Consider the following 25401-nt stretch of genomic DNA (forward strand, 5'->3'; position numbering starts at 1 on the left):
GAGATGATTAAGAGATTTTTTATCATGTAAAGTGCCTGGAATCACATCTGGCACATAGTAGGTATGGGTAAATGATAACTGTGGTTGCTATCTCGCCATGCATCTCACAACTATAGTAATATCTGCAATGCAGTACAGATGAGAAAATGGGCTAGTTGGCTCCTGTGGGTCTCTTCTGACTCTCCCACACTTGCCTTCTGCTGCTTAATTTTTTATTGTGCAGTTAACATTGAGAAAAGCACTAATGCAATTATCAATGGGATTGTAACGATGATTAACATAGCAATTCCACTTGGCAATGTCATAAAACAGAGCAACATCCTAAGATATACAAAAAAGACATATGATAATGGTCTTCTGGCAAAGAAGGTGAACCAGATGTGGAGATTGTAGTCACAGAAGGAAAGCCAATCATGATTTTGGCAACTCAGGTTATTTGACATATTTTCAGTTGAAAAGCTACAGAATCTGGAGATTTATTTTTCTTTGGTATCAGTTTCAAGAAACCTATCATATGACTAAGAGTTTCCCGACAACAGGGAGAGAATGCTAATCAAATATGCTTTTCTAGTCAGGCACAGATGACTCTGAATAAGACATTAAATATTATAGTTTAACGTGGACAAGAAAATGAGTAGAATATTTAGAAAATGGGGTAAGGCAGCCCTAAGAGTTTTCTCTTCCAGAGAGGGAAATGAGTGGTCATTCTTATGGAACCTTCTAAATGGCTGAAGTGACTAGTTAGACACCTGGGATCAAGTCCTTACTCTGCCACTTGCTGAGCAACCTCCGGTAATCACTGACTCTCCCTGTTGATCAGCTTCCTTCTCTAGAAAATTGGCATCATAATGACATCTCCTTCATAGAGATAATGTAGATAAGGCATTGAGCCTACTGCTCAGAAAGTACTAATCATCCCCAAAAATGTTACCTGGTAGTCCTTTACCGAAATGCCTTATATCAGCTGACCTCTGAGATGGGAGACAAATTACACCAACCCAGTCGTCTTGGTCATTTTGCTGAAACTGGCCATTTTCAGTAAACCCATAGTTCCAGCCCATAGATAAACAGTGGCCTTCAAGGAAGAAGGAAATTGCCTTGCTTAAGAACTCATGGTTTGAAGATGTGGATTGACAGCCTGCTGCCACCAAAACCAGTTCCCCCGATTAAAATAACCCTGTTAGCCTCAGCACATTCGGTTCATCAGTTCCCTTTCCCTTCATGAGCCTGCTGCCTGAAAAGCTGTGCTGCGCCAAGGACTGGGACATTTTCTTGGAGGAACACTTGAGGAAGTTAAAGCAAGGTCATCTCCATTGCCTAAGAGCCCCTACATCCTAGCGGTCTGCACGTGGTTCGGACCTTACAACTTGTGATCTGGGGGCCACTGTGAGTTCCTGTCACAAATGGGATTTTCCCTTCCTCGGCGGCTGCAATTTATTTTGAGCCTTGTGTTGGTGTGACAGGCATGGGGTAGCCCTTGTGTATGCACATCGCAAAATAGGAGACGTGCAGTTGCTTCTGTCCTAGCCTTGACTCAGGAAGCCCCGCTCCAAATGTCAGGGAGACACAGGCTGAACTGAAGGAACTCAGCAGCCAAGCTGAGTTCACCAGTATGGGAAAGAAACCTGAAGAACCTTTGGGGTTCTTGTGTAAAACTCAGGGTGCTGTGCGTTCTGAGATTGCCTCACCAAGGATTCAACAATCTGCTCCCCCCTCCCCGCCCTGCCCCCTTCTTAGAGCCTTCAGGGGCAACAAACATATGTGACGCCAGCATTCCATTCCCTCCCACGCATGAAAATATCCTGAATTCTGTCATGATCACTCTACTTCCCAAAGGGGTGCTTAAGATGGGGCTGGAGGAAAGCATAACAATAAATCTTTGCTCTCTGGGCAAGGTGATAATTAGAAGCATTCCCCACGATGATGTGCTCTCAGATGCCCAAAGGGAAGCAACTGGGACAGCAGGAAGTTGCAGAATACCTGGGCTTGGGCCCCAGCTCTGGCTCTGACTAGGTGGGTTTCAGGAGTCAGGTCACTTCTTTGTTCTGTGAAATGGGAATAATGATTACACCGATGTAGCCGCTTTGAAGGAAGCAGTATGTATTAATGCACTTTAACTTGGATTCACAGGATGCACCTATGTTCCCTGGAGTTTTCCAAGCACCTCAGGGCATCTGTCTCCAATCCCATTTCATTCTCTTTATTTTCTGTTTCTGTTCTCACTGAAGGAACAAAGCGGGGAGCTTGAACTCTGAAAGCTGAGCTGTGTTTGGCCTCTGGAAGAAATGGTGGTCAGGGAGCCTGACTGAGGACCTTACTGAGGGTCTCTGCCTGCGTGGGGACCTGGGCCCCTTTACTCGCCCCATCCTGTTTCATGCCCCAGGCAATCAGCTGCCCCTCCTTCACTTTCTGAATTAGGGTCTTGGGTGATTCTTCTGACAAGCAGTCTAACCGGATGAATTATGGAATTTCTAAAGAGCATTTACATCTCTTCTCTACCCTCCTTGGAAAACAGACCAAAGGGCATTCACCAGAATATTGCCTTTCATGATGAAAAGCTGCATCATGGGGTATTTAGGTAGAGATTTTCATAACATTTGCTCCATAGACTGTCCATGAGTCTGAGAAACCTACAGTTAAAAACCAAAACAACAAATGCCTAATATATAATTTTGTTTTCAAACGAATGATCTGGGAGAGCATTTTGAAAATGCAGACCTCTGGGCAATGACCGCTCAGAGATCCTGACTCACTAGGTTTGGTATGGGGTCAAGGATTCTGCATTTTTTAGAGTGATTTACCTGGTTTAGGTGATTCTGCTGCATAAACACACATATGAAATAATGCCTTTAGTTATTTCTCCAGAGATCTAGTCCTATATCCTGACTTCATATCAGTTACCCAGGTCTTCTCATAGGGTAGGCCAGCCTATATTTTCACGCTTTTTTTTTTTTTCTGGTAGAAAAAGAATTCAAACCTACAAAAAAGTTCCAAGGAAAGTATAATGAACTCCTACATATCCTTCCCCTAAATCGTTAACATTTTACCCTATTCATTTGATTTCTTTCATATTACTGTTGTCTATTTTTTTATAATATTAATTTATTATTGTTATCTTTGCTGAACCATTTTAGAGTAACTTTTAGACATCATGACCCTTCATCTCCAAATACTTCAGCATTTTCTTTTAAGAACAAGAACATCTCTGACATAACCACAATACAGTGATCTCACCCAGGAAATTAGTGCTGATATAATACCATTATCTAATATACCAGCCATATTCAAACTTTGCCAGGTGTCCTAATAATGTCATTCACAGCAATTTTTTTTTTTCTGATCCAAGAGCCAGTTCAGGATAACACATTGTATTCAGTTGAAATGTCTTTCTACACTGATGATCTTTTTTAAGCCACTGCTGTTTTCATAGGAATATTTTTCAAAAACATATTTCCTGATAAACAACAGCATTTTCCCTCATTCTCTCCTTATTACTTGCAAAGAGCCAGTGATCCAGTGTCAGCCTGAAGCAAAAGCAGACTTACCTGGACCAAATTCTGCATCAGCTGAGGCCTTGAGAAAAGACTCTGTCTCCAGGTCCTGGGTTTGCCCTGTAAGCTGATTTCCCAAAGACAAACCCTGTGACTGTTAGTGTATCCCTTCGATCTTTAATCAAATGGGCTGTCACCTGGCTTACTCATTGTCCAGACTAATTCCTTGGCTATGAAAAGCTACTAAATATTACTTTGCCATGGTTTTTAATAAACCTTGACTGTAACCCACCAGGCTCCTCTATCTTATGGAATTCTCTAGGCAATAATTCTAGAGTGGGTAGCCATTCCCTTCTCCAGGGAATCTTCCTGACCCAGGGATTGAACCTGGTTCTTCTGCATTGCAGGCAGATTCTTTACTGACTGATCCACCAGAAAATTCTCAATATTCTTGCCTGGAGAATCCCATGGACAGAGGAACTTGATACGCTATATAGTCCATAGGGTTGCAAATAGCTGGACACTACCGAAGCAACTTAGCACACATGCATAGTTTTAAAATCTGCCCAGGAAAAGTGACCAATAAGTGATATGCCACTTTAAAAACAAACAAAATAAGTAAAAAAATAAATTAAAAATGAAATCATTTTTTAAAGAAAAATTCCAAGCAATGTTGAAAAGGAAAAAAAAAAAAATGTGACTATTTACCCTTCCCAACTTTCTCCAAAGGCAATGCACGTATCTGAGGGTGATCTTTTTCCAGAAGCCAGGACTATTGTTGTTTAGTTACTAAATGGTGTCTGACTCTTGCTACGCCATGGACTGTAGCCCACCAGTCTCCTCTATCCACGGGATTTCCCAGGCAAGAGTTCTGGGGTGGGTTGTTATTTCCTTCTCCAGGGGATCTTCCTGACCCAGGGACTGAACCACGTCTTCTGCACTGGCAAGCAGATTCTTTACCACTGAGCCACAATAACAATCAGCAATCAGGATAAGTTGGCTGTATTCCTTCTGCTTCAGCAAGAAAAGAGAGTCACCTGAAAAAGAAAATGGAAGGGTCAAAAAATGAGATGATGACCAGATATAATACCTAAGATTTACTGCAATCTGGCTCTGATATCCTCAGATTCTACAAAGAGAGTAGAAAAGCAGAACTCATACCAAGATGGCTGATGGGCACAGTTTGAGGAATTCACAGCAAACAGATGGGACACATTTTTGCAAAAGAAAGCCCATTTCACATAAGCCATCTTCCTGGCTTATACTGAATGACACCTAAATTAAGAGGGGGGGAAAAAAAGCCTTTAATTTCCTTAAATGTTTGAGTTTGGGGATTTTTTCCCTTTGTTTTATTTTGCTGGCATTTACTTAAGGGATAGCATGTGTTTTCTCCAGTGAGTGAATTTATTTTTATTAAAGAGTTTTTCAAAGGGTCAGGAGATCTATCTAGAGGCCACCATTCAGAATCTTTTTTTTTTTTTTCCTTAAATGGAGGATAGCAGGAGGAAAACTGTGTCGTTGGAGAAATCGTTCAGGGTCCTGGCCTCCTGAGCAAGATGGAAGCTGAGCTGGGTGGGGCAGATTGCTCCTTTCAGACACCCTAGTTCTGTTCTTCTTAGGCCTATGTTTTCTTAGCTGCCTTTAGGACCTTTATTGTCACTGCAAACATAAAAGCCCTATGCAGTATCCCCTAAATGAGATGGGTTCTGGAAGGACCAGTATTTTGTAGGGTGAAAATCCTCATCCCAATTCTGGACATTTCCTACAAGATATCTCTGTACGGTGAACCATGCATCTTGGTTGGCCCCTGAACAGTCCTGATTTCTCTCTTTCATCCCAATATATTTATTGAAATGCCCCCGTTTCATTTTCTAAAGCATTCTGGTGGGATTATAGTTTCCATGAACCACTCTGAGACTATGGGAAACTTAAAGTATTTCCTCCCCACACAAAAACCAGTGGACTTGTTTGAGCGGTTTGTGCTGCTGCATAACCAGTCTTTATCCGAGTGATTAGCTGAACTCTAAGTCTCCCTTCTGCTGTGGAGGATTGCCCCATCTCTAACCCTTGCATTCCAAAGGTTCTGATCATCCCACCTTATCTTGTCTTCTTCACATTTCTTACCTTCCTCAGGAATGAGCTTTACAGAAACTTGGACAAGACTGGGTGTGTTGAGCAAGGAAAGACTCTGGACTGCATTCACCTTTTTCACCCCTCACCAAGAGACATTGGGAATGAAATCCTCTGTTTTCTCAAAACGCAGCAACCTTATTCTTTACTCAGGCCGAAGGTCTTCCTCAGTGGGCAGATGCTGTTGAGGCAGTTATTGTGTGGTTTTATGCCTCAGATCCTTTATTTGTAAATTTGAAAGAAGACTAATAACTTTAAAGTATTTTGAGAATCTCAAGGCTCAGAAGATTATAAATAACAAGAGATTTTTTTTTATCCTCCTCTAAAATGGCAGCACAGATACTGTGGTTACTTACTTAATAGATAGTGTGTGGTCCCCGGGCCATATGCAGCTGATGGGTTTTTTCCAGTGTGCTATTTATAGAGCTAGATCAGAAATATCACTTCCGTTGGAACTTGACCTACAGACCATCGGCAATTTTAAAGACCCAAGGAAGTAGAGTATATACTAAATACAGCTGGTTCACAGGTTCAGTTAGTGAAGCACAAGCCTCCAGGGAAATTAATTTTGCTGGAGGACAGATGTCTGAGCCTGTCTCAATCACTTTTTATTTAAATTAATTTTTATTGGAGTATAGTTGCTTTACAATGTTGTGTTGGTTTATACAGTACAGCAAAGTTAATCTGCTATATGTATACACATATCCCCTCCTTTTTGAATTTCCTTCTCATCTGCCATGTGGCCTTATGGAACTTGTCAGTCGTCTTGAATCCTTATTCTCAAATACCCTATCCTCTGTAGTCTTCCCTCTTTATAGATAGCCTCTTCAGTGTAGGTTGCTGAAATTCTGGCTTTCTGCATCAAATAGCAAGAGAGCTCACGATCCATTAGTAGAAGTAACTCAGGCTACTCTGGGAAGCTTGGGGAAAAGATCTAAATATTTCCCTCTTCATCTTTCTATTGAGGCTAAACAAGATTCTCAGTCACTTCCTCACTTCAAATGAGTGACCCAACAACAACAATAACCAAAAAAACATATGCTGAAGCTCAGCAACTTCCACAGGCCTGGTTTTAAACAGGGGAAACTGAATTTAATGAATGATAATCCCTTTCTAATCCCTACTCTCTCACTCAGACTCCCATCTTTAAGCTTTGTTCTTATGAAGTTGTGTTTGCTGGGATTTGGCCACTGGCCAACACATGTTTACCCATCAAAAGGTTTTAGTAGGTAGGATAGACTAAGAAAATCCCTAGTCTGGGGAGAAATCTGCTCTTAGTAAAAGGAGCCCACATCTGCACTCTTCAGTCTGAGATGAGTGCTGGGTGGGGCGCAGACATTGAGAAACGGCACCCGGGGTAGAGCAGTCTCAGACTTCCTGGAAAAAGTAAGGTCCAGAATGAGGAACTAATTTCTTGCCATTAAAATACCATAGATTCAAAGTTCTTTGTACAGGCGGGAACTTTTGAGATCATTTTGAACAACCCCTTCTTGTCGTGGATGACGAAACGGAGGCTCAGAGAAGTGAACTAACTGGTCATTACCAAGGTCTGCTCCGATGTTCTAGTCACATCATTCTCTTCTCCCACCTGGTCTCATTAAAAGCCCACAGCTAGGGACTTCCCTGGTGGTCTAGTGGTTAAGAATTTGCCTTGCAATGCAAGGGATGTGGGTTCCACCCCTGGCTAGGGAAGTAAGATCCCACATGCCGCAGAGCAGCTAGGCTGGTGCACCACAGCCAGAGAGTCCACGTGCTCTGGAGCCCGTGTGCCACAGCTGGAGTCTGTTCGCCGCAATGGAAGTTCCCACATGGCGCCACGAAGATCCTCCACGCCTCGGCTAAGACCGGACACCGCCAAATAAATAAATATTTAAAACAAAAAGCCCGCAGCTAAGTCAGAAATAGAATTCCAGGGTCCTGTCTTCCAGCCAGCCATATGCCATCATGCATCATATAGAACATGTTTCAGATGTGAGGATGAGATCAAAAAGAGAATGACAACTCCAGTGGTTAACAACACCATCCCCTTCCCCGAACTTCTTTAAGTACTGAAAACATTTGTATTTTCATCCTTTTTTGTTTTTTAAAATTTCCTCTTTCTAGTCTCAATAAATGGTCTTTCATTTAAAGGGGCAGGAGAGACCTAATGTCCAGAGGAGCCAGCCCTCTCGGGCCATAAACTTCTCCTTCCCCTCAGTTCCTATTCTGGGAGTTGCTGCTTTGTTTACATTTTTTTTTTTTAAGTATGAAAAAGTCTAGTCTTTTAAAGTTGACCTTTTGCCAGAGGGCACACTTTCATGTTATATACTGGAGATTCCATTTGACTTCCCAGAAACGCTTAGCATAGGAGTCATAAATTGCAATGTTTTTAGAGAAGGAGTTTCCTCATTAAAAACTCCCTCAATACTGACACTGGTTGGTACCAGAGGCCCATTACCTTTTTGGAAATCAAGGCTACATAGCAACCTGCTTATCCTCCTCCAGACTGATTGCACAAGGACTACACCCTCTGTGCAGAGCCGAGAGAGAGAGAGAGAGAGAGAGAGAGAGAGAGAGAGAGAGAGAGAGAGAGAGAGAGCGAGCGAGAGAGAGCGAGAGAGAGCGCGAGAAAGAGCGCGAGCGAGCTTTTTGCCTGTGAGATTTGTCTTCATAACCACTCCCACTCCAAAGGAGTAGGGGAAATGATCCAGAGATAGTAGTCATGAAAGAGATTCCAGAATCCAAATCCTGCTGTTTAAACCACTTCATTACTGAGCTTTACTAGCCTGCCTCATTGTAAGAATTTAAAAAAAGTACTAGATGATGATTAAACTTCTTTTCTCCCTAGAATTTTATCTTCAGTGTTTGACCATCATTGTTCCTGTCATTTATACATATCAAGTATCTTCATCTAAGGGTCATCAAGAACCTTTGGTTGCCTGGAGGCAAAAATTATTATTCACATTTTACAGATGGGTAAGCAATCACGGAGAGAGGGTGTGCTTTGACTTACCTGGAAGTGTCTCTGAGACAGTAGAGGATGACTATTCCCTCAGTCTTTTTAAAAGAGATTTGGTGGTGGTGGTTTAGTTTTAAGTCATGTACAACTCTTATGATCCCATGGACTGTCACCTGCCAGGCTCCTCTGCCCATGGATTTTCCCAGACAAGAATACTGGAGTAGGTTGCCATTTCCTGCTCCTGGGAATCTTCCCAACCCAGGGATCAAACCCCCTATCTCCTGCATCGCAGGCAGATTCTTTACCAATGAGTCACCAGGGATTCCCAAAGAGACCTGACTTCAGTGTAAATAAATTAGATTTTCTGTCTGGAGCTTACTCAGGTACTTCTATAAGCTCAATCTTGTGACCATGAAAAATCTCCAATAATGAAAATATTTTAAAAAACCATTTCACTTATTTGATTTTTTATTTGTATTGGAATCAACCAAATTCTAGTACAATGAAGTCATACTGCCTTGGCAGATCTAAATATCACAGTCATCAAAAAGGAGGGAGGGAGAGAATGCCCCAGTTTTTGTACCTTCTGCTGAAATGAGCTTAGAAAAGATTCACATAGCTGTTTCCTGACCAATTAGGTCATTGGGCAGGAAATCACCTTTTCTGAAAAGCCAATAAGCAGACTCCGTCTACCTTAAATTTTCTATAAATAGCATTAATGATCATCTATGCTAGCCCTCACACAGGAATGCTTAGAAGTCAAAAGACATTAAAGACCGCTGAGTTTTCTAGTTGAAAATAAAATTACAAATTTATAGTAACTGATAGCTTCCCCACTTCCCTTTCTCAAGCCATGCCACCACCTATAACCACTCTTCAATTGTTTTTCCATATTCAGAGTCCTATTCAGTGAAGTAACTTTTCAATCTTGACCAGATTTTTTAATCCTCCAACCAGAGAGGGTCAGTTTCAGGCCACCTGATTTGCCTGAATCCTGTTGCTGGGCCAGTTGAGTGAGGTTAAATAACTTGCCACGCCAGGACATGTAGCGTCTTTCTGGAAACCCCTTGCCCTGGGTTATTGCTGTACATCAGAACAGAGGAAGCCGAGTGTAGAGCCTGAGTGGCACGAAAAGTTCAGACGAGTTGATAAGATGCTCACAGCAGACTTCCATCAGTGTCTTCCCAGAGATAAGCCTCTGGGCTCTTCAGGCCCTGCCCAGCCACCACCACCCCACCCACCCCAGGCTGGCAGAGTGGCCAGCGATTTTACATAATAAGCCTAGAGAAGGCTAATTGGAATAGTGGTTAAGACCCAGTCATATACCTGCTAGTGTATGTAAAAGAGATAACCAACAAGGACCTACCTGTATAACACAGGGAACTCGACTCAATATTTTGTGATAACCTATAAGGGAAAAAACCCTGGAGAAGAAAATGGCAACCCACTTCAGTATTCTAGCCTGGGAAATCCCATGGACAGAGGAGCCTGGAGGACTATGGTCCATGGGGTCGCAAAGAGTTGAACATGACTAAGCGACTAACACTTTGGTAAAGGAAAAGAATCTGGAAAAGATATGATCTGAATCACTTTGCTGTACACTTGAAACCCATACAACATTATTAATCAACTATACACCAAAAAAAACCAAAAAAACAAAAAAAAGACTCAGCCTAGTTTTGAACACTGGCTCTATGAACCAACATGTGACCTTGGGAGAATTACTTAATCTCTTATAGCCTTGGTCTGTTCTGCTGATGATATTACCTACCTCATAAGGTGGTTTTCAGGATCAAAAAAGATGTACCTAAGATACAAAGCTCAAACAGGGTATAAGCCCTCCTTATTTAAAGGGCTTACCTAGTGCCTAGTTTATAGTATTATACTTTTAAAATATTGTTTTTCCTTATCAACTGTTTAACATTTAACATTTCCCATTTCCTTATCATATAAGGTCCTGCTGTTATTGCTCTTGTGGTGGCTTAGCATTTGTAAACACTCCTGAAGATATAGCTCCCTAAGCTTGCCCACTCAAGGTTTCCATTGGAAAATTTTCTCTGGTTATTGTTGCTCATGGCCCTGGGTTAAGGACCCAAGCTTACCTGTCTGACAAGCAGCCAAGCATGTGGGTCCTTTTCTAAAATTCTGTTTTCATTTGTTTAGGGACATGGAATTCTTTAAATAGGCACTACTGCCATTTATAGCTCTGACCCCTGAAAATGACTTTTGGACCTGGGCAACACCTACAGTTGTATCACCACATTTTTTTTTTTTTTTTGAGTGCTTAACTCATCAGCAACTCCTCAGTATTCACATGTAGCTCTTCCTTGGTGAACTTTCAAATTCAGGCTCGGTTCATCCTATCACTTAGTGGGCATCGAAGCCACAAGCTTCTAGAGTTTGCTTGAAAAATGTAAACCTATTAACTTTGGCTTAAGCAAGATCGGATTAAGAATGTAAATCTGCTGCTAAAACAAATATATAACATAGCTCAAAGTTTAATGGTAATAACTTATTTTCTATTTAACCAGTTTCTGAAGCATCCTTTGGGTCTTCAACCTCGTGAATCAGGCATACTAATATAAATCAGACTTGGACTTGGTCCTCTTGAAATATACATCAGAGGTGCTAAGAAAAGCACACAAGTAGCATGCCACAGGATAGAAAATGGCAGCAACATGAGAGAATAATATAAAGTGTCGTGGGCATTTGAAGGAGGAAGGCATTATTTCTGTGATGACCAGGGAGGGGGCGTGTAAGAAGGAGTATTGAAGATGATGCGTGGGCATGGAGGTGGGCGACATGAGGAGGGAGTGATTACACGGAGCAGAGTCTTTATGAAGTGGAATGGAGGGAAGACGTGTGCAGAGGCAGGCCAGACACAGCTGCAAGAGCGCCAGGCTTAGGAATTTAGAACTCTTCAAAAGAACATGGGGGCCGCCAAAAGTTTCTGAGCTTGCTGCTCGTAAGTGGAAGGGCAACACGCTTAGCTGTGTGCCTGGGCAGCTGAATCAAACAGTAGAATAAAGGATGCTTTCGTAGGGAGAAACTCAGAGCAGCATGGTGACCTCAGCCATTCCTAGGTGAAAGCTAATGTGCCTCTGATCTAGGTTGGAGTAGAACGAACGGATGTAGGTGAGACCTTTATAGTGAAACGAATCTGACTTCACAGTTTATTGAAACTGAGAAGCACAGGAGAGGGAGACATTTTTTAAATGGAACTAAGGTTTCAAATCAGCTTGACTAGAAGGCCAAAGAAGGAGGAGTAAATTTATACTGGAAGCGTATAAGCTTGATTTGAAGATACTGAATTTATAGTACCCAAATTCATCATGTTAGGCCTGCAGATCTTGTAGTTGAAAATGAGGGACAGGTGCTGAGGTAAGTGGGACACTAAGACAGAGACTTAGAAGTCATTCCCCCTGGGAGTGTCATCCTTGTCAACAGTGAGGACATCCTGCATGGAGCAGACATTGCAAGCTTGGTGGGAATGGGTCATTTAACATGTTTAAAAATTGTTTTAAATAAACCAGCATTTTCCAATCAGAAGATTGTACTTAAAGTATTGGTTTTAAAAATAAGATCAAAAGATATGGCTAACCATAAACTCTTATTGCCGTGTGACAATAGCAGCTGGAGCTGGTTGGGGACTGTCCCCTTGAAATCATAGGTGAATTGTCTAATTCACCACCATCTCCACTATTCTCCATCTCCTAGCACTTAATATTAGACGGAAAGTGGATTAATGATTGCCTAGGGCTTCAAGGCAGGAAGGAAGGGCTGGAGGCTTATAGCTAAGAGATCTGGAGTTTCTTCTGGGGGTGATGAAATGTTCCAAAGTTGATTGTAGTGATGGTTGATCAACTCTGAATATAGTAAAAACCATTGAACTGTACACTTTAAATGGGTGGATGGTACAACATGTGAGTTGTCTCAGTGAAGCTATTTTGTAAAAATGCAAGAAAAAGGAACATCAGTGGCCATTGTCCTTGCAGTGTTGGCTTTCTTATAGCAGAAAATACTTCTCTGTTAATGAGTCTCTATCAAAAACGAGGGAATGAAAGATGGACTGAGAGGTCCACGTATTTCAAGAAAAACGGGAGAGAGTACATCTCTTTGTGGTAGTGAAGACTTTCTACCAGCTAAGATGCAGACTTTTGGTCTCTTTATTAATACACATGACCTTCCTAGCCACTGAAGGCATGTGGGTGTTAGGGAAATAACTGCTCATGACCAGCTCTCTGGGGTCCACCCACAACTAAGGAGAGAGAGACAAAGGAAAAGCAGAGAAGGAAAAGGAATACTCAACATGATTGGTACAAGGAGAAGCAAAGAGGCTAGTATACTGGATGCTGGAAGAAGCTTTACCAAATGCTGACAAGACTCCAAGGAGGATGGAGACAGAGAAGTCAGGAGGTTACGGGACCATCCATCCAGAGAAATGGGGCCAGAGAGAGATGCAGATGCAGCTGACAAAGCATTCAAAACACCTAGTCCTGAAGTTAGCAGTGTGGTCAGATCAGCACCGTCCAGAGTACTTGTTTTCAAATCAATTCATTTGTGTTTTGAATTGTATATATGATGAACCAAGGTCACCCTAAATTTTATTCTCTCCTTCACTAAATTCTCCCTCAGTCTTAAACCCCAGGCTTGTTGAGGCCCTAGTGTGGATGATATCCAATTCCCATATCTGCTTGAACCAGAGAAAAATATATGTGTGTGTGTGTTTCTTTTTAACCCATGGCTTCTCACCATCGGCTCTGTTTTATCTGGGGCTGGATAATTCTTTGTTGTGTGGACTGGCCTGTGCATCACAGGGTGTTTAGCAGCATCCCTGACCTCTACCCTCTGGACACTATAAGCACTCACACCTCGATATTGCCCACAGAATCATTTCCAGCCTAGAACCACTGAACCACATTTATCTGTTGCTGTATTTGAGTCCAGGAGTTATCAAATCCCCTATGAATATGCAGTGGAGGTGAGGAATAGATTAAAGGGATTAGATCTGGTAGACAGAGTATCTGATGAAGTTTGTTACACTGTTTAGGAGGCAGTGACCAAAACCATCCCAAAGAAAAAGAAATGCAAGAAGGCAAAGTGGTTGTCTGAGGAGGCCTTACAACTAGCTGAGAAAAGAGAAGAAAAAGGCAAGGGAGAAAGGGAAAGATATATCCAACTGAATGCAGAGTTCCAGAGAATAGGAAGGAGAAATAAGAAAGCCTTCTTAAGTGAACATTGCAAAGAAATAGAGGAAAACAATAGAATGGGAAAAACTAGAGATCGCTTCAAGAAAATTAGAGATACCAAGGGGACATTAATGCAAGGATGGGCACAATAAAGGACAAAAACAGCAAAGACCTAACAGAAGCAAAAGAGATTAAGAAGAGGTAGCAAGAATACACAGAAGAACTGTACAAAAAAAGATCTTCATGACCCAGATAACCATGATGGTGTAATCACTCACCTAGAGCCAGACATCCTGGAGTACAAAGTCAAGGGGGCCTTAGGAAGCATCACTGTGAACAAAGAGAGTGAAGGTGATGGCAATCCAACTGAGCTATTTCAAATCCTAAAAGATGATGCTGTTAAAGTGCTGCATTCAATATGTCAGCAAATTTGGAAAACTCAGCGGTGGCCACAGGACTGGAAAAGGTCAGTTTTCATTCCAATCCCAAAGAAAGATAATGCCAAATAATGTTCAAACTACCACAAAATTGAGCTCATTTCACACATTAGCAAAGTGATGCTCAAAATCCTTCAAGCTAGACTTTAGCAATACATGAACCGAGAACTTCCAGATGTACAAGCTGGATTTATAAAAGGCAGAGGAACCAAAGATCAAATTGCCAACATCCACTGGATCATAGAAAAAGCAAGAGAATTCCAGGAAAACATCTATTTCTGCTTCATTGACTACGCTAAAGCCTTTGACTGTGTGGATCACAACAAACTGTGGAAAATTCTTAAAGAGATGGGAGTATCAGACCACCTTACCTGTCTCCTGAGAAACCTATATGCAGGTCAAGAAACAACGGCTAGAACTGGACATGGAACAGTGATTTCCAGCCATGACTGGGAACCCACTGGTGCCTCCTGACCAAGCACTCTCACCAAGTGCTCGCATCCCTGATGGGGTTTGTGGTCCTGTTTATTACCATTCTTCTGTCCAAGTGTGGGCCTGATTCCCTGTGGAAACCAGGGCTTCCATCACAGGGATTTTCCCTAAGCACAGGGTTAGGATCAATGTGGTCAGTAAACATGCAAATGAACATTTTTTTTTAAACATCAAAAAAAAAAAAGTTGGGAAAGGAATACGTCAAGGCTGTATATTGTCACCCTGCTTGTTTAACTTCTATGCAGAGTACATCATGTGAAATGCTGTACTGGATGAGTCCCAAGCTGGAATCAGGATTGCCAGGAGAAATATCAACAACCTCAGATATGCACATAATACCACTCTAATGGCAGAAAGTGAAAAGGAACTAAACAGCCTCTTGATGAGGGTGAAAGAGGAGAGTGGGAAAGCTGGCTTAAAACTCAACATTCAAAACTCTAAGCTCATTATGTCTGGTCCCATTGCTTCATGGCAAATAGAGGGAGAAAAAGTGGAAACTGTGACAGATTTTCTTTTCTTGTGCTTCAGAATCACTGTGGATGGTGATAGCAGCTATGAAATTAAAAGATGCTTGCTCTTTGGAAGAAAAGCTATGACAAACCTAGAGAGCGTATTAAAGAGTGGAGACATCACTTTGCCGACAAAGGTCCATGTAGTCAAAGCTATGGTTTTTCCAGTAGTCATGTTTGGATGTGAAAGTTGGACCATAAAGAAGGTTGAGTGCCTGAGGAATTGCTTTCAAACTGTGGTGCTGGAGAAGACTCTTGAGAATCCCTTGGACAGCAAGGAGATCAAATCAATCAATCCTTAAGGAAATCAACACTGAATATTCATCGGAAGGACTGATGCTGAAGCTCCAATACTTTGGCCACCTGATGCAAAGGGCCAACTCATTGGAAAAGACCTTGATGCTGGAAAAGATTGAGGGTAAGAGGAGAAGGGGGCAACAGAGGAAGAGATGGTTGGATGGCATCACCGACTCAATAGACATGAGTTTGAGCAAACTCTATAGTGAAAGACAGGGAAATCTGGCATGCTGTAGTCCATGGGGTTGCAAAGAGTTGAACGTGACTGAGTGACTGAATAACATGCTTAAGACCATGAAGAGTTGGCAGAGCACCCTGAAAGATGGTGAACCAGAAAAGAGGACCAATTCCTATTTCACATAGAGGGTGAACATGAGATGATGCCATGAGCAGGCAACAAATGAGACATTCAAGGCCTCATTTTGTTTTAGCTGATTCAGTGGACTTCAGCCTTTTGGTACTTGGTCTCCCCATTGGAAAGAGATAGCATTTTGAGGACGCAAGGTAAACTACAAGTCCACTATGCCCCATCAGCCTAAGACTCATTTCATGGCCCAGGGCCAAAGTGAACACAGAAACTTGGAGGAGACCTCAGAATGTGCTCCAGATGAGAGTCAGTGCTGACTTCTAAGTGATGGGACTTAACAAGCCTGCCGCTAACACAGAAGGGAGAAGTGCAGGAATGGGTTCCTTCTGGTTATGTCAAGAGAGATCAGTGATGCTCTGGAGATGTCAGAGGGTAGCTGCAATGCAACTTATTATAGACTAGAAAGTCAGATAAAGTTTACTTCAGATCCTCCCCCTTATAGGAAAGTCTTAGAAGGTAAGAGAATGTTTCTCTTGGGATAAGAATGTCTAATACAGATGAGATATGAAATGATGAGAGCTTCCAGATTCCTCTTCAGGGTTCATGTATGTTCAGGTTGGAAAGGCATAGAAATGTTATATACATATGCCACCATTTCTATATTGATTAGGGAAATTGAATTAAGAGTCTTATCAAGCTGGAAAAGTCTTGCAACTTTATTAAACTATTTCATAACTGGCTCTTATTCTGTGTAGTCGAGTTATGCCTTTCTGCCGTGGATGTTGAGTAGCCTGATTTATTATTAGCAATGGCTTGCACTATAACCTCTTATTGATATATAACTTTGTTATCTCTGAGCCCAGTGGTGGTTACTTTCACTGAGGCTGAAGGAAACCCATGCTGGTTTTTCTTTCTAGTCTCATATTCCTTAAACCCTTGCTTCCTTCTTTCCTTCATCAACTTTTGTAGTAGTGGCCTGGGCTCCCAAGTACTGTCTGAGCAATGAACAGTGACTGGACTTTTGCTTAAGTGAAAGAGCATGATGAGACTGGATGTCCATAGCCTGCTTTTGTTCTTTTTCGTTTCAGGCACTTCTAGATCTGGCTGTTTGACAGCCGCGCTAGGAAACACCTGGAGTCACAGTGTGAACACCCGGCTGATTCTCCAGTACCTTGGTTCAGAGGGAAGACAGGTGAGTGCTTTAACAACGTTCTCTGACTGTCAAGGTCAGGGAACAAGATGTACCAGCAATCTGGGTGTTCATCTTCTGAAAGCATTGGCTGTGCTGTCTGTCCTGGGCCAACGCTGTCAGAGGGTGGGTAAAGAAACCAGTCTCCCTGCCTACCTCAATAGCAGTTCTAATAAATTGGGAAGATAAGTCACACACAAGGGAAAAAATATGAAAAATAGAGCGTTGCCCCCTGATTTTTGCCAATAGCTTGGTGAGTGACCAAGGTTTCTACCCCTAAGGGATCTCCAACACTCTACCTCTAAAGGGTGAATAAATGATCATTTCTCTTAGCTAGTATTTGTTAAGGGCTAGATAACTTGTGTATAAATTAAATAATGATGATGCTTTTTCTTGAGGTTAGGATGTTTTGAAATCCTTAGGCCGCAAAGACTCTGCTAAGTGAATACACTCTTCTCCAGATCCTGGGTACTTTTGCATTAACTCATAAACCAGTAGGTTAAAGTACTGAATGATGCCAGAAATTATCCAAAAGGATAATGACTCTCTCAGAACTCTATTAATGCTGTCTATCCTGGACTCAATTCCCCACCTGTATCCAGAAAGGTTACTTTTTACATCTTTCTTAATTTCCCCTCCCACTCCAAAGAAAGGAACACCAGAGTCTGACCCCTTCCGTGAAAAGTTTCATAATTCGGAAGTTTATTTTTCCTGACACGACTGAGCGACTTCACTTTCACTTTTCACTTTCATGCATTGGAGAAGGAAATGGCAACCCACTCCAGTATTCTTGCCTGGAGAATCCCAGGGACGGGGGAGCCTGGTGGGCTGCCGTCTATGAGGTCGCACAGAGTCGGACACAACTGAAGCAACTTAGCAGCAGCAGCAACCTCAACTTTATCCTGCTATGTGGACCACGCTCCATCTTGACCTCTCCTACAAGTGGGAGAAGAAGACAGGGGGATTATCCTGTTTTGTTGGATGGGGCAGAATTCAGAACCCAGACTTGCCTATCTTGCTAAATATATAACAAATCCAAGTTATTAATGAAAGAGGCATGAAGTATCATGATGGTGGTCCTTTCTGGAGAAAGTGGTGGGAAGGGAGTTGTTTCCCTTTACCTGCATTAGGTAAATTGGCTGTTTTTCAAGGAATCAGGAATCATCAAAAACAGACATGAGTCTTTGCCTGTTGCAGACATAACTTTCTGAGTGCCCTTGGTTACAAACCAGAGACTTCTTAGTTTGCTCGGGACTGTGTAAATAACATTCCAGCTCGATGATTGAGTCAGCCATATTCTGAGAAGATAGAGCTGCTTGTTTTCACTGAAGGGAACATTCTTGAGTATTCAGGCCCTGGCCTGCTCATTACCTCAGTGATACCTTTTCCCTGATGATTTAAGTATTCTGCGTTCTAAATCCATTACTTCTCTTTCAGTGGAACATGTTAAAAAATGTTCCGGTAGAACCTAATAACCTTTGGTTTGTACCTTAAGTTATAAATCATGTGAAATAAACCCTGTTTATAGCCATCAGGGATACCATTAAGGATTGTCAAGCACTACTACCTAAACTCTAATTTGAGAAAGCAAAATTGCTTGTGAATGCTTTCATTTTCATGGATCCTTAACTTTATGCCTTCAAAACTTGTAATTTATCTCTGCTCTTGATTTTAGATGGTACCCTGATTTTTTAATTCAGTTTATTGTATAGGATACCATGAATTCCAGGTTCCCAGATCCCAGTTTTAGTAATTCTACTTAGCATTTATTAGTAAATAAAGAAGTCAGAGCCACAGTTTTCTTTTCCTTTTGTTTTAGTAAGTTAACTAGTCATTTCTATTTTGTCAGTGTCAACAGAAAGTAGCTGGCGGGCTACTGTTATTTGTGTATCTTTGGTGAGTGGAGGATTTGGGTGGCTCTTGGTTCTTGGCTCATAAGGTGAAATGCAGGCCACTAGTCACAAGAAGAACAGAAAGCAAAGCAGGCATAGATCAGTGACAGTCTATCAACTCCTATCCTATTAGATAGGTCAGTAGCATTATCTTAATCTACAAAGTTACAATCATTACTAATCCATCGAGTGGACTTCAATGTTTTGAATCATGTTTGCGCACAATATTCGAAAATTAAAGTAAAATATGACCAGTGTTAAAATGGCCAACCCAAGCAAAAGAATGTACATTTAATTAATTTATAGAAATGTATGTGACTTTGGGGACCAGTTGTTAAATGTGTGGCCTAACAACCAGGATAAATGTTGGTACTGAAAACATGTCTCTGTTTGATGACCTTATCTTGCCTTAGCAAAGGGTGTACCTAGTGATTCACTGAACCTTTCCTGTGATCTTACTTCCTGATCAAGTAGAAAAGCCATATGAAAGCCAAACTTTTTCTGGGATATGGGCACAAAATAAGATTTGAAAGCTACCTTTTAAGGTAATTGCACAAAATATTTCCTTCTAACTCAATTTAGTTGGAGAATTTGCCTGGATCATTCTAGTGTGGGCACCATGGAGCACCAGCTACTTGGGGAGGATACCAGGATAGGTTTTTTTTGTTTGTTTTTTTTTTAATGCACAGGTAGAGGCCGCTAGACCAAAGGATCAAGGTTATAGAATAAGGATTATGTTTTATCCCCTTTCTATGACACCGAGCTCTACAACAGGGCTCTTGAATGTGAGGCTTAGTCTGAGACCACAGAGCTGGAAGGGGGTCAGGTCAAGCTGAGCAGATCCGCGAGCCGATTAACCCGAGAGTTGAATTGTATAGTCCAAGGCAAGGAGTCCGCCGTGGGTGATTATTTTCTTTACACCCTGGAAACTTTGTAAAATTATATAACCAGAAAAGAAATCTCCTTATCAGGGCACAAGCCAAGTTAATTCTCTTGTTTCTTCTGCTTCGGGGTTGCAAAAAAAAAAAAAAAAAAAACCCTTTTAAGAAGCTGGGAAATATTTTCTTTTGGACTAATTTAGCTTTTTTTCCATTTGTCTTTTATTTACTCTTTCCTTCCTCTCCTTCAATCTTGCCCCACCCTTTTTGCAGCATTTTCATTCTTACCAAAGACATATTCTTAGAGTTAAAATGGCCTCTACTAGGTGTTTTGGTTTTTTTTTTTTTTTAATACTCAAAAATAAGTTTTGGTCCACTATATGCATGGCGTGGGGATGCAAAGAAGTAGAAGACACAGTTCCTGCCTTCAGGGTTCTTCCAGTCTAGTACAGGAGATGAACCAAAATGTGAGTAAGTTAAAGAGCAGACTCACACTGAGGTCCTGTCACAGACAGTGTTTGATTTGTGATCTAATAAGTGGTTAAAAACGATAACTGCTTTGAAGCTAGAGGAAGGTGAACTCAGAGACACATTCGTCTTTTCAGGTGAAGGTGGGACTTGAGTATCACTTTAAATCATCATTTCTCAAGCCCTGGCTGCACCTCCCACTCACCACAGGAATATTTACAAAATACCAACGCCAGGGCTGCACCCCAACCAAGTAAATCAAAATCTCTGCTGATGGGGCCAAGAGTTGGTGTTCATTTTATTTATAACACTCCCTCCAGTGCTTCTACTGTGCAGCCAAGTTTGAAAATCTCTGCCTTAAATAGATCAGATTAGGTGAGTGAAAAAGGAAAGGGAAGATGTGGGAGGGAAGTCAAACAGCAAAAGAAGAGAAACAGAATGACAGGTCACGTGTTCAGAAGATCCAGGCTGAGGTTTGCCTTTTAACAAGAGCAGAAGGTTTAGGTCACACATTCATTTGATACACCTTTATTTAATCACCTCTTGGCTGCCAATTTGTGTGTAAGATGCTAGAGATTCAAAGTGTAAGTGGATGTCCTGTAGTTGTTCACAGATAAACATCTAAAGAGGACATGCTGTACCAGCATCATGCATCCATTGAGCACAGAAGTGGCAGCTCTACAACAAAGGAAAACCATGAGTGAGGCAGTGGCACACAGAATGAATTGGCCAAGGACTCCTCTGGGGCAGCTCTTAGTAACCAGGTGCCTTGTAACAAGGGACTGGAGAAGTTAGAATGAGGGTGGTTATACTTGAAAGAATGATGAAAAAACTCGATGAAATATTCATACTATTTCTCTTCAGATCCTCATGTAGTCTGTTCATACAAACCACATATGGGATTATATAAATTTTTAAGTGCCCTGGAAGGAGTAATGAAGTAAATTAATCCCAACTAAGCTTCACACCCCCTTGATGAAATAAATATTATGACTCTCTTATTTCAACAAATTGGAGAGAGGTAACTTTTTCATATAGGAGGTTTATTTAGATGGACTTTATAATAATATTTTCGTCTTCTGCTTAGAAGGCACTCTGAAGTTTCAGAACACTGGAGGGAAGAGCCTAAAGACCAATCCTATTAGTCAAACTCTGCTTCTTACTTGAATCCTTAGGCTTTTTTGAAGTCCCTGGTTATTTTGCATCTTGAAAGTATTTGGTGTTTCCTTTCTGGTGACGGAATTCTTCACTCAGTATCCATTTTGTGTTTTGAAAGATTCAAACCCTGTCACTGTGAAGATTTTGTAATGCGTGCATGCTCAGTCGTGTCCAACTCTTTGTGACCCTGTGAAGGCTGTGACTGAATCTTAACTGTGTACCCTCAGAGGCAAGACAAATGCTTGACACTCACACATTCAATGCATGTATTTTGAAAAAGAAACTCCTTGCATCCACACATGAACGAAATCTTGAGGAAGAAGGATATACTGCCTATTTAGAATCACTCTTCCCCATAGAATTTGAGTTTTCCACTGTAAAAGTTCCTTTAAATTGTTAGTAATAGTCATATTTAAAGGTGAGCATCAAATCTTATAATTCAAGCTGCTACTTCTATAGATATACTATAAGAATACTGAGTATAGGAATATCTTTTTGCAGAACCCGCCTGCTGGGGGCTGTAGGAGAGTGGGAGCCAGGCTTCCCTTGAAATCCTAGTTGGAATTCCTTTGTGTAAGCAAGCCAGAGGCCTAAACACAGACCCAGGCTGAGCACAGGAGGAGTCCTGCAGCTGCTCTCGGGAACAGGCAGCCAGGGGACTTTGGCTGGGGGGGAAGGATAAGAAATCTTTGCTGCTATCTTCCACAGGTCTTAAGTTCTCTACTCTGTGGTTGGAAAGGCTTAATGAAGGACTGAAAAACTGAAAGAAAAGATGATAAATCTTTTCTCCCAGATAAACTGAAGGGCAGATTTGGGGCCAGAATGTCAAACATATATCCCTATTCACCCAAACAAAGACAGAGATTGGAGATGATGTTTTGCTTGATGTTAAGTCAGTTTTATAAACCTTTATGAACCTCTACCTTTGTAAAATGGCTCCAGGGCACTCATCTTGTTTGTTCCTTTATTTTCTGTCCCAACTCATGTGCTTTTCTTAAGCAAAGAGACTGTTTTTTTGTTTTTTTATTTCAATGGTGACTTGATCCAGCCAGAGAAGTTTGGCTGTGGTGCAGGGGTGGGAGAAATGTCTTTTTAAGCATAAATATCTGCAGAAATAGTAAAGGGAACAGAGAATCCCAGCCAAGTACATTGCCTTGGGTATAAATGTTCCCTCCCTTTCAAAGCCTCTCATGTGTGAAGTCTAACCCACTGCTCACACTTCTATCGGAAGCGCTCTAACAGCTATTGAGAGTCTGGGAGAATGCATGAAAGGGGACCCCAAAATGGGGACTTTTTAGAGGATTCTTTTTTCAGGTCACCAGGTAAGTGTATTAAAATCTAAGGAAATCACACCTAAAAGTAGACAGTAACAGCAAATGAATGCAGTGAACTAAGACTCAGAGAGCAGAAAGACAGGTTCTGACCTAGAAAGGGTAACTCACATACCCAAGTGCACACTTCCTGTTTCTATCTCCACGTTCGAAATAAGAATATAATTATCTTTCCCACCACTTACCAAAAAAACGTAAACTCCATAGGGCTCCCTTTGAAAAAAATCAGTGTGCTCCCAAAATCACTCCTTGTGAATGGGCTAAAAAGTAACTTTCCCCTTTTCCAATGAAGAGGTTCCATTGGAAATTGACAGTGTAAAATGTACTTTACACAACTGCCCCCAGGCTTCTGATGGGGGTGCCCCTTTCAGATACTTTGTACATGAAAGACCACAGACCTCTGCTGAGGAAAAGTGCCCATGTTCCTAGGAGATTTTGAGCCACTTGAGGTCAATAGAAGTTTAAAGAAAAATCAAACCAAAGCAAGAGCTGGGGAACCAGCATAAAGTTTTAAATGTCTTTTTTTTTTTTTTTCAATCAAATAGAGTTGCAAAATTAATTGTTGCCACCCTTTAAAAAAGGTTCAAATACCTTTAACACCAAAAAAGTAGAAAGAATACGTTTGTGAATAAAGAATACTGCTGTAAATTGAATGCATTTATTTTTATGAAAGACTTAGTACATGTCTTCATTTCTCTCTGAGGATCACAGCCTCTGGCGGTCAGGGGCTGAATGAGTGGTCCAGTCACTGAGTGTTTAGGTGACTTCCCCTGTGATGAACCACTCATTTCACCGGTGTTTTGTTACCTCCGTCATTCTCCTCCAGCTCTGACTAGTTTTATTTTTACACACTGTCTAGCACCAAATCTCCTTATTCAGTGACCCTCCCAGCTCTAACTTGCTAAGTAAACCAGAGCAAATAGGTGAATGAGAGATTTCTAGAGAAATCCTCAGCTGTGGCAGGAAGTAGAAGAGACTCAAGGCTTTGGAATCAAACTGAAGGCCTCATTGTCAGGCTAGGGAAACAACAGAGGAAACAGCTACAAGATCTCGTGGACAAGGCAGTGACCTGGGAGTCAAGGATGCTGATAATTAGTTGGCTCGTTTGAAAATGAAGGTTGGACAGGATGTTGTATTTTAGCCTTGGCTGGTTAGCTATAGAAAGTGAAGTCGCTCAGTCATGTCTGACTCTTTGCGACCCCATGGTTAGCTATGAGTGAGGAAAACAATGGGGTTCTTTGGTTAGGAGAAGCAAAGGAGAACAAAGGATTCCATATCTCTATAAAGTGTAAACTGATTTACAAATGAACCAGCACTTTCACTAGAACAAAACCATTTAAAATATGACAATGTCCCTGTCCTGAGATACCCTCTAGGAATCATCTCATCCAGTGATTAGCAACGACAGTGGGAGGGAGGCTTAAGAGGGAGGGGATATATGCAAACTTATAGCTGGTTCACATTGTTGTACAACAGAAACTAACACAACATTGTAAAGCAATTATCCTCCAATGAGCAAAATAAAAAATAATAAAATTTAAAACAAGAAAACAAACAAAATCCCAAGTGTTCATTAACAGTGAAGATACCTAGGCCTTGCCCCTAATGACCACTCAGATAGGGCAGGCACTTTCGGTGATTCTCACAGGAGTGGTCTTCAGACCCATAGTCTATTCTAGTCTCTTCATCAAAGGGTTAACAATTAGGGGTGACTTATTCACTATCACACAACTAGTACTCAGTAGAAATGGAACTGGAGTTAAATTCTCTCAACTTCTAATCTGTCGCTATTTTCACTTTGCCAACTTTTAGTAAGAAAAGTGGGCAAAAAAGTCCCCAACCCAGTCAAATTACTATGTTTGCAGGCCATGTAATATTTATATTCCCTCTGACTTTCAGTGGTACATAAAAAGGTTCTATAGAACTCTGCAGAAAAATATTTTTGAAAGGTACCATCCCACCCCACATTGCAGTGAATTATCAACCTTTTAAATGCTTGGGCCCAGGCATGTGAATAAGTGACTTTTTCCAAGTTGAACCTCACCATGAGCATGGATTCCCAGTTGAATGACTTACAGACAACATCCTGCAAACAGAGCTGACTTTTCTGCCCCTCTCCTGCAAATGGTCTTTTGTGCTCATAGAGGGTCACCCTTAAAATCTTGAGCTTCCTGTTGCCTATCTTCATAGCCTAGATATGCTCAATGGTTTTTGAGTACTGGAGTTGTGTGTCTGGTTTTCTCAACACGGGAGAAACTTCATAGCTATATTTTTTACATGTTTGCATCTTTAGTTTGAGAAGTCAGAGTAAGACAGAGGGAGCAAAGAAGGCAAGAAGTAGCCCATGTGGGGACCTGTTTTCTACCATCTTGGGGGTCCCACGTTTGGTAGTGAAAAATATCCTTTCTCCATTTCAGTGCTCTAGGCAACACTAATTTAAAGCTTCTTTAATTTCCAGAAATGGAAGGAAGTTCTTTGTGGGTATCAGATTTTATAATTCCACATGCATTTTTCCATTAACTTCGACAAGAACCTTTTAGTATCTCATCATTTTCCTTTTTACAAATAGGTAAACTGGGCTAAGAGGATAATACTGTATATCCAATAGTAGTATTGAGATTTGAAGCCAAGTTTGTGTTAGCTCTAGAGCTTAAGTGTTTTTGGCTATACCATAGTCTCTAAGATGAAGGAATTT

At 41.4% G+C, this 25401-nt stretch overlaps 1 protein-coding gene across 3 annotated transcripts in view; it reads left to right on the forward strand.

Moving 5' to 3' along the window:
• Positions 1 to 25401, forward strand: part of RAD51B (RAD51 paralog B) — a 615635-nt gene that overhangs the window by 537352 nt on the left and 52882 nt on the right. For all 3 annotated transcript variants that reach the window (XM_069596890.1, XM_069596889.1, XM_069596888.1), the window contains exon 9: positions 16879 to 16982. In XM_069596890.1, coding sequence (XP_069452991.1) covers positions 16879 to 16982 — 104 coding nt within the window. The remainder of the gene's footprint in view (positions 1 to 16878; positions 16983 to 25401) is intronic.

The sequence above is a fragment of the Ovis canadensis genome, chromosome 7, assembly GCF_042477335.2.
Source record: "Ovis canadensis isolate MfBH-ARS-UI-01 breed Bighorn chromosome 7, ARS-UI_OviCan_v2, whole genome shotgun sequence".
NCBI lineage: Eukaryota > Metazoa > Chordata > Mammalia > Artiodactyla > Bovidae > Ovis > Ovis canadensis.